This window comes from Danaus plexippus, chromosome 23 (assembly GCF_018135715.1).
Source record: "Danaus plexippus chromosome 23, MEX_DaPlex, whole genome shotgun sequence".
NCBI classification, from domain to species: domain Eukaryota; kingdom Metazoa; phylum Arthropoda; class Insecta; order Lepidoptera; family Nymphalidae; genus Danaus; species Danaus plexippus.
The window spans coordinates 5,034,975-5,045,600 of NC_083551.1; the positions used below are offsets into that span (position 1 = coordinate 5,034,975).

Here is a 10,626-nt window from a genome sequence, read left to right on the forward strand (position 1 = left end):
ATGGTCGACGCGTGTTGAAATTTCTGATCAAAACCCAGGTCCTCCTAAAAGCATTTCACTTTTACACCAACTCCGCGCCCGGCTGTAATGCGACATGTAATAGATGGACAAAAAATAGTTAGGTGATGTATGTTGTAAGGTTCACAATATATAAAAAATATTTGTATATGGTCGTGCTGCTTATGTTTATAATTCAAATTCTTAATATTTATCAAATTTTATAATATGCCTTACTAAACATTAAATTAACAAACATTCATCGTATTTATAGCAATGTTCTTTGCGACGTTATCCCTAAAGAGCGATCTTTTCTGGTCCGCCAATATATAAATATAATAGATTAGTCGATGTTGTGAATATGTAACTACTATAATTAAATAATACAAAGTAAATCTTTCACCTATAATAAAAAAAAGCTTTATAATGACAAAGATCAATTAACCTGACATCTTAACACAAGTTGAGCTCGTGACTATCATATTCTGAAACAGCTTTTGTGACTGCAAATTTGAACCGTAAAGAAAGTTCATTTCAAAATCGTATCGTAAACGAATTTGTGTAAAAGGACGTAGAGTAAGAAGGAATTTTTGAGAAGATATATTTTTTGAATAATCGAGAATAAATTCAAATAGGTATTTCTTTTAAGTATTAGGTATAGAGTTTAATATTTATAAGAATTCCTACATAAACGGATAGGAATCCATTTTAAATAATTACGGGACTAAGATAAATCTTATGCAAAAGTAAAAAAGGCGACCGAGTTTCGTTAATTGTCTTCTTTGCGGACCCGATAAGAAATGTCTACGTGCGTTACAATAGGAAAAAAAGAGATTGAGTTAGGACAATTTTTTTATAGAAATTGGAAGAAAATAACGTTACCTCATTAAGGAAACAGAATATAAAAAATAAGATGCAAAGTAAAATAGACAACACAAAGTAAATTTATTTTCAATAGAAATATAAAGAATATCTACTTTCCATAACGGTATCTCAAAGACCTTATCAGAATAATGATTCAACGAGATATTGTTCAGACATTAAGTATGATATCATTTGATAACATTTTAATCACTATCGTATTGATAATTGTTAGAAAATGTTAATTTATCAATCAGCTAAACAACATGGCGGTCACCCGTCGTGGCTACATTTATGGAGCGTTTGTGTCTAGTGTTGTGTGTGTGATATTAATAATAGTTGCAATCGCGAGTGATGCGTGGGTTTGTATTTAAATGTATTTTACGATTATCTAGCTATGAACCTAATTTATTATGTATTTTTTTCATAAATAAAAATAAAGGAACAAACTGAATAGATATATAACAGACTAAGAATAAGTTAAAACTTTAACTTCAAATTACGATTTTTATGAACTGATGGATGGATGGATAAATATTAAGATAAGTAGTGACAGGAAATGCTTTATGGTTCATTGCTTTTTCAGATTTTTTTCATATAAGAAGGTACATATCATAGTCCTTCAGGGGATTCCTTCGTACAAACGCAAGTAAGCGTTTAGAAATAAATATGGAAGTACTTATACGTATCCTATTCTTAAAAAATACATCCTCCGAATGAAACGAAAACCATTGTTTGGTCTCAAACAGGTGGAACGTAAAATATCAATACTGAAACAGTAAAATTTTAATTACTTACATTAAAATGATGAAGTTTGTCTTTACATCGGTATATTTATTTCAAGTTTGCTGAAATACAATCAAATTTATAACTGTTTTTATTCATAATACTTTGCATATTATATTAATAACGGAGGTTATTATATGAGAAACGGGAAACGCTGTGTATATAGTGTGACTATGCAAACTCGTATTAATCACACTGATGTCCCTCGTTAGAAGAATATTTTCTGGATATACCTTTATGCATTTGTAATTATTTATCACTAGTAAACGGTGAAGACAAATATCTTAAGGAAACCTGGACTCATAATTTCAAATTAAAGTTTGAAATCGCCAGACCGCCTTGAGGAGGCGTGGTGGTTAATGCTCTAACCTTCTCCGTGTGAGAAGAGGCCTTTGATCAGCAGTGGGCACCGATAATAATGAATTGTTTTGTACTTTGCGTAACGAACACTAATTGCAGGAATAATTAAATCATTTACAAGTTACTATTTAAAACCTGCAGTATTAAGGTGTATTACGATTATAGGCCCGACATCTAAACCCGATCAATCAAAATTTACAAAAGCAATAAAATATCTAATAATATCATTGTTATTGAAAACGTACAAAATGAAACATGGAACTGAAAATATAAATTTCAGCACCGATAGCTTTGCGCTACAAAAAACCGTAAGAATCCCGATATGTCACACAAACTGCTCTGTAATTTGAAACCTTCCATTATCCGCTGTCAGCTTTTTTGTATGTTTTATAACCGACAACACGTGACTAGAATGTTACTGATTAAACAACTTTTAATAAATATAGTATGTATACCATTACATATTATGTTATTGCTATTTTTATCAAATTACCCATCGTGATTACGGATTATGTTTTTAACAAAATCTTTTTAAATTTTTTTTGTTTGTACTTTGATGATTTAATCGTTGTGTTATAAAATGATCTGAATGAAATAAAATTCACCATTGATCTTAAATTATTGATTTCATTATTGCTATTAGTATTATTATTATAAATCTAGTATCTTATACATATATTTATTGCAACATGAAAAAGATTTTACTGAAGCTTTAAAGATCTTCATGTTTTTCTTTTTAACACTATTTTATTAACATTTTTTTAGGCTTTTTTTTTTGTAAATGTACACTAAAGGTATGTTTTGTTAGGACAAAAACAAAAAACATGTTCAAAATGTCGTGTTAAAAATTTGATGGAATATTTTAAGTTCACGATAATTAATGATATTTACTTTGCATCGTTGATACAAAATCCGAAAATACAGTTTTTAAAAATTAGAACAAGAAGCTTATACTTTGTTAATGTCGTTATTTAGTTGTCACTTCCAGTATTTATAAATTTAAATCAAATTAAAATTATTTTAGTTGATACTGAAAACTATTTTATTTAAAAAAACAACAGTGGTAGCGCACAAAAATCTTAAAAATTCTGTACCTCGTAAATGAAAGTAATATTTTCAAAATATTAGTTTCATTTAAGTGAATACTCGCGAAAGTCTTAGATCTCATTATTGTACGTCATAATTTTGTATTTAAAATCTTACTTTGTTTCAGATAGTATCAACTATGTACTCAGATAATTATAGGGATAGTACAGTGACCTATGGTTTGTTTTCCGGAGAATTTGGACTATTTCTCTTAACGACACCATCTTTTAGTGCTCTTTATAGTGAGTATATTAATTACAGCGAGTAACTAGTCGCTATAGTGAGTAGCTAAACCATTCATATAATATTAAGTAACTGTAATTAGAATAATAGCGTCGGAAAGTTTGATATAAATATAATATCTGTAGCCATTTTATTTCAATTTTATTGTTTACTGCGCTTTGTTAACTTGTTGGTCTATTTCAGTAAATATATTACAAGTTTTCACTGTATTAATAAAGACGAACAGTTCTCTATAAAAATACATTCTACGTGATAGTCTTCACGATATACGACATCAAAACACAGATTTGTCGTACAATGTAAACACCATTGTTGTTTAGTAGATTAAAATTTCGTTAATGTTAATGAATATATGTGTATATATACAAAAATCGTGAAGTTACTTTAAATGTGTTGCTAAAGTTATACATTTTATGTGCAGTGACATGTGTACCTTCTGAGAACGCGTGCGCCGTCAGTTGTAAGACTGTAGCTGAAGCGAGAAAAGAAGAGGTAATTGATAATTAATAATACTAATATTTTAATTACGTAAGCTTGTGAGGATGTTTGTAAGTATGTTTGATGCTCTTCGACTCGAAAACTACTGAATGTATTTAAATGGAGCTTTACAATAATATATATTAAATGTCAGATTAATACATAGGCTATAATTTATTCCGGATTTCCGTGTAGCTGTCAAGTGATGTCACGTGAGACAGACTATCTATCTATCTATATATATATATATATATATATATAGATATCATTACTGGTTTGGTACAATTTATTTTATTTTAACACACTTAATAAATTTCTAAAAAACTTGCGAATGATATCTTTATTATGTTGTAAAGTTTAAAATGTTTATCAATTTTCATTTATTACACTACAAACCATAATATTTTATTAAATTACTTTTACTTCGTGTTTACTAAGTCGATAGGTACATACAATTAAATGCATGTACTCACAATTTATATACAAACAAACTGACAATGAAACTAAAACCAGACCTGAAATGTTTTATTAGATTAGAAATAAGAGAAATTTTAATAATACCATTAAATTTCTCATACAGGTGAAGGCGTTAGCACAAGGCTACAGACCGAACGACGGTTGTAGTGCAGTGACGATTGTTAATACGACAGATCCATGTAAGTTATAACTTATATCAAAAAAAGACAATATTAATACTTTTTCGACATTATAGTATATGACTCCTGTAGTCACTTTCACATAAAAGGGGAATCAAAAGTAATATAATTTCTCTTGGTGTCAATATAAAGTGTTATTTGGCAAGTTATTGTTGTTAGATGTAACGTTAAAGATTAGAGTTTAATATCTATTTTTCGTATATTTCTTATTTATATCTATTTTCAATAACTTATTAGACTAATTTTTGTAATCATACAAAAAAAAACAATTCAGAAAAATACTAGAAAATCGTATTATGTTTTCTGTTATAATTGCAACAAAAACGTACAATGTTAAGTGAATTGTACTAAAATTTCGTAAGTACCAAACATCTGGTTGTTTTGATCACTCTGATTCCTACCTGTCAGGGAGATAAAGAGAATCTTAGAGTAGAAGCAGAAGTTTATCCGCGTACACTCTGAACAAATCTCGGTCAATCATGCATGAGCATTTATAGAAAAAATAAAATATTACCAATGCAGGTCGCGTCTCATATTATCAATTCCATTTCGAACGCGACTGTACGCGGTTCTCTTCAAACGTTTCACCGTCTGTTGGAATAGCTTTCTGTAATTTCTTCACTTTGAAGTTCTAAGCTAAAACAAATAGTTGGTTCAGATTGTTATTCTAACCAATTGGATCGGGTAAACCAGTATTGCATTGAAATATATCCAGCTTTTTTAAACGGAAAAGAAGCTTTTTTGTAACGTGACAGTGTAAGACCGCAGTGTGCAAGACGAAAAAAAAATATATTAGCATTGAATATTTGCACAGTACAGAGTAAAAGATCTTAAATGGCGTAGTTGATTGTTTTATTGTTAAAAGAACTTGTAAGATTTATCCTTGTGAATGACGTTACCAAAATGTATAGTTGTTTGTATCGGAAGTGTTATTGTAAATCATATATTTTTTAATCTTAATGAGATTGACCTTGCGAGTATTTATTTTAATGAAACTAATATTTTCGGATTACTACGCGTTAGTTTATTATTTTCTAAACTACATACACCCGACATTTCGTGATCGCGTGTGACCGCATCTCGTCTCCGTGATCACATGTAGGCAGAAGTAGTAAACTAATGCGTAGTCATACGAAAATATTAGTTTCGTTAAATTTTTAATCTTTTCAGTACCTGATCCTCCGGTTCTGCCATTCGGTGTCTACGTTAGTGTGCTCCTTTTCCTCTTTATACAACTAGCGCTTGCCGCTATCGCTGCGGCGTTAGCGTTGCTTAATGCTTTGAAAAATCCCACAGAACCTATATTTTCCTTACCAGGTAAGTGAGATGTTTATTCTTAGTACAAACACATGTTAATAAAGTTATTATTTTTATTTAATGTAAGTTGTATTTTGTAGTTTGATCGAATTAAGATTAAATTGTGTTTAACCAAAACAATTTTGAATTATACTAATTGTTATACATTGAGGTATTATATATATATATATTTATATATATGAAAATACTTTCAGGTTGTGTCTGGACAAATGTGGCAGCAGAATGTGCTGGTTTAATAGTTATGTTGACGTTCGGTATATATTGGGCGGCGTCGACGATTAAGAAACATCTGGCATTCTCTTACGTAGCCTTAGGATCTTTGACTGTTGACGCCAGTTTAGGATATTCTTATTGGTAAGTAGCTTTGCTTAAAATAATAATTTATAGCTTATATGGTAATGATTTTGTGTACATTATTTTTTAATATAATATACCAATTGAATTTATCTCAATATTTTATGACGATTATATGAGAGATAAAATTTAATATTGTTGTTATCCCCAGGGTTCTTATAGGTGCTGTTATATGTTCCATGTTGAACGTTGTGTTGTTAGAAACAAGAAGAATATTGTTGGAAAGGGATCCTCCACCGCCGACTATAAAAGTTGAAAACCATTCAGACGGTACCATATTCTTATATTAAATAAATTGTTATGAAATATATATTTATATTTAATTAAATACATGTGAAAAATAAATCATATTATTTATAATAGTTTATTATTAAAAAAGGTGTATATAGAAGTACATTTTGGATATTAAAGTCGGTAAAATTATATTATTTTTTCACTTTTGCTTTAAACTACATAAATGCACACATCATGTATTGTCTACAACTTAAAAAGAAAGTACATCTCTGTAACTTTTTACTGAAAAATCTATATATCTGACAAATATTATATAATGCTAGAGTTTTTATGGACTAATATACTAATAAACATTGAAATGAAGTGGCAGAGCCCGTATGAATTAAGATAATTAATAATCAATATAATAATTCTCTACATAAATTTTGAAACCAATAAAGAAATTATTTATCAATATCTTTGATACTCTCTCAGCAAATAGTGAATCTAGAATTAATTACTATATGTATATATGACAATATGTGTATATTATTATAAAATAAATCTTTACATAATTTGAAGACGTGAATTTAAAAACCTCCAGGTAATTACATAATGTCCGTGTAATCTTTTCATCAGCGTAATGTTATTAAACCGTCTTCCTCGAGTCCAGATCTTTTTCATTATATTAACATTTTGACTGATAAGCTCTTAATAACCAGACTTAATAAGGCTCCAGGGACGCTAAGGTTCTTAAAAAATGTGTTTCCATTTTGTAAGGGAACAGTCACTAAATCTAAGATTAGATTTTAATAACGAATAAGGGATTAGTATAAATTAAAACAAAAAATTAAATGATATTGTTAGGGTCTTGGGAGAGATAGGAGAACAAAGATTTTGGCAACAGTATACTAATGTACATATACATACAAAAATAATAAGATGTCTCATCCGACTCGCTTTGTAATCAGCAAAAAAGCAAATTGTTTTTACTACTCATAATTTTCAATAGGATTTCCTCGCTCCTAAATTCATAGTTGTTAGTGAAATTTAAAAACAGATTTATATGGAACTAAATGTACCTGGCTATCTGACATAAAAAATATTATTAGTGGGAAATATTAAAGAAAATTATAAAATAATCTTGAATAACATTAACAGCAGGAATATATTATGATATTTGGGACATACAAATAAGTTGTAACTCATAATATACCTATCTGACTTTTATACAACATTACCGTTCCCACTATTAAATATTAAATATTTAACTATAAAAGAAAATTATATCCAAGAAGAGTATTATTATTTATATTTGGAAACCTATTTCAACTAAAAAACGATTTTTTTTATATATGATAATATTTTATTCATATCTTATTAGTCCAATAATGATATAATTTTTGTTTAGGTCCTAATTTATATAAGAGAATAAAATGGGAGAATTCGCTTTATTGTTTTCTGTGACAACTGATTAAAGATCACCGACCTTTATATGTAATTGTAATTGCAACTTTCAATGTATCCAGCTACTTATTTGTTCACAACATGAACTATTTCAGTGATGGTACACAAACTGTATTTGCTATATCCAGTGTGAGACTGCCACGATGCAAGTTATAAGCGATGGAAAGAACTAGTGCATTATTAGGATAGTTATTAAGAACATTTAATAAACAATTATTTCAAATTGTTCTTCTGCACAACACTATTTTAAAAATATAGAATTCAAAACGGGTAGAGTAGCATGTTTGCGCACTTATAACCGCAGAAAAGACGAACCGAGCTTAAAACATAGGGGGACTTTATGATTGACGCATACTTAAAAGATTACTTTGCAAGATGGTTCGAATTTTTTTCCTTAAATGCGATGTTGTTTCACTATTTTTTTTTATGAGAAAGATGGCCAACGAGCAGGCGGCCTACTTGATGGACACCGTCGCTCATTGACATCCGCAACATTAGAGATGTTGCGGATGCGTTGCCGACCTTGGTTCTTGAGAAAGAGGGAGAAGAGGGAATAAGAAAATGGTAGGAAAAGGTGGGAATAGGGAAAGTGCAACCGGCTCTCTCACTCATCGGACGAAACGCAGCCTTTAAAGATTATTTCACGTCGATCTTCTGTGAGAGTGTAGTATTCCCCCGGTCGAGTCAGCCAATGTTCGAGCTGTAGTTACTTGACCACCGCTAGGCTCTACCTTTTAAGGAAGCCTGTTAGTCTCATTTTGTCCTAATAACTGTAACACTGTTATAAACTGTCACACAATCGATTGTTAAGTAAATATAAAACACAAAGATATTTCCGAAATAAATTCATACAAAATCAAGTCCATGAAGTTGTAAGCAAACTATGAACATTAATTTGTAACTTGTCCCCTATACCGAATCTCGAAAATTAGACCGTTTCCCGACTAGTGTAATTTGCTCCGTCATCAATCATCTCCCGTTCAAAATACCCGTCCCATTTCAATTCCGTGTCGACCCTTATCGTCCTGTATTGAATTTTCCATTGCTTGTCTTATCTGACGTTTGAGTTTATAAACAGTGATTTTCTAAGTACGAAGCTGTCAGTTCTGACATTGTCTTACCAGTTAAGTTTCACTTGTAATACATCCCTGGTATGTAATTCGATTTCGTTTTTATTAAATATGCTGTAAAGTCAATGAATGTTGTAAGAACTTTAGCGTCTATTTGCAATCAATTGTTTCTTTGTAAGTAGACCCTTAGATATCGACGATTCGTTTGATTGAGTTAATTACTATTTATTTTATTCTACTTAGAAAAATAAAATTGATTCAAGAGCTTTGAAGTTATGGAGAAGAAAAGTCCTCATTAAGTCAAGTTATTTATGAAATATAAAATAAATTAGATAACTAAGTTGTCTCATTATAATGAACTAAAAATGCACACAATTGTTATACACTATCTGATTTACTGTTTTGGTAAGTATTGCTTAAGTACTGAGGTATTTGCGAGGACGAAGCATTAATTAAGAAAAAAAAAAACAACAGTTTGGGTATTTTAAATTAGCAAAATCTTATTTCATGCAAATAAGTAACCGAGTTTACTAAATAATATTTCTCTAATTTAGAGAGATTCCAATATGAATTCAGAATTAATTCATAAACACGCACACAGAAGAGTGTATAGCTTCTTTGAGGTCAAGGACACTAGATGGTATTAGTAATATAAACTTAAATAAGACCCTAATAATATTAGAAGACGAAAAAATATGTAAAACCAATGGCGACAAAATTATGACCTTTCTTAAAATGCTTTTTTTTTCTCTCCAGATTTGTGTCATGCTGTCTAGTTGTTCAATCTCGGTTCATCGATATCTGTTAAAAATACTTTATCAGAAAAATTCAGGTGTTTTTAAGAATATATAGATTTTCAAAGCGTGTCCATTTTTAAAACATGTATTGATATATATACAAAGGAGAAGCTCCGACTGTTTTATGAGAAATAGTTATATATACGAATGATTATAAACAGGATGAAAATTTAGACTAGGGTTTTTGGTACTAGTTTGTATATAATATAATTGCAGTAAGCCGTTGTAGAGACCTTACTGCAAACTAGCTGTAGTTTATTAAAGGGGATCAAAGTGTCACTGACATCACAAAGGAGCTTTGTTCGTAGGAAGGCGAGTGAATGTCACTTTTAACAGTTTGCATACATACATACTGCTTAGTTAATTATGTCAACTTAAGCTTGGTGAAACGAGCTTTGGATGTACTTTTTGATGTAAATTTATTTAGTTGAATACAACTCATGTTCAATTCCAAAAAGCGAACTGTAGAATTTTTTTAGGCATTTCTTTATAGTAGAGATGAATTTTCCGTCTTGGAATTATTTTTCTTTATAGCTGAGATCATCAGTGTTATGAATTTTCCATCTTGGAATTATTTTTGTTAATTTATAAATAAATGTTACTCCCAGTTAACTCTGTTCTGTTAGCCGTTTGCTGATTGTATTACTGATTGAAAAAACTCTCCGGAGCTGTGGTCTATTCAGTTTATTTCAATTTTTCTTGTTATGCTTAGTGCTCACTAAATGTTTTGAAATATTGAATGTTCTGATTTTGTTAAAATGTTTTAGGTAGTTATTATTATTTAATTTTTATAAATTCTCTTACTCTCACTATAAAATCTCAAATATTTTACATCTTTAGGTACGTCATCATAAAAATATCGTTTAATTTTATCAGAAGTTTCGACGACTTTGCAGTAACCGTGATTACAGGCTTTCATCTCATCTTTGTCTCTGTATAAAG

The 10,626-nt window shown here is 29.8% G+C and overlaps 1 protein-coding gene across 2 annotated transcripts; it reads left to right on the forward strand.

Annotated features, from left to right (window-relative positions):
- Positions 1-1,092: 1,092 nt before the first annotated feature.
- LOC116774745 (uncharacterized) lies at positions 1,093-6,490 on the forward strand. 2 transcript variants are annotated; one of them, XM_032667487.2, is made up of 7 exons: positions 1,093-1,220; positions 3,218-3,332; positions 3,755-3,825; positions 4,391-4,466; positions 5,637-5,783; positions 5,978-6,137; positions 6,289-6,488. In XM_032667487.2, exons 1-7 carry the CDS (start codon positions 1,125-1,127, stop codon positions 6,425-6,427), a joined length of 804 nt encoding a protein of 267 aa, XP_032523378.2. In that variant the 5' UTR covers positions 1,093-1,124; the 3' UTR covers positions 6,428-6,488. The 2 variants fall into 2 exon arrangements, with proteins under 2 accessions (XP_032523378.2, XP_061380057.1); XM_061524073.1 differs by having other exon boundaries at positions 1,125-1,220; positions 3,222-3,332; positions 6,289-6,490.
- Positions 6,491-10,626: the final 4,136 nt, after the last annotated feature.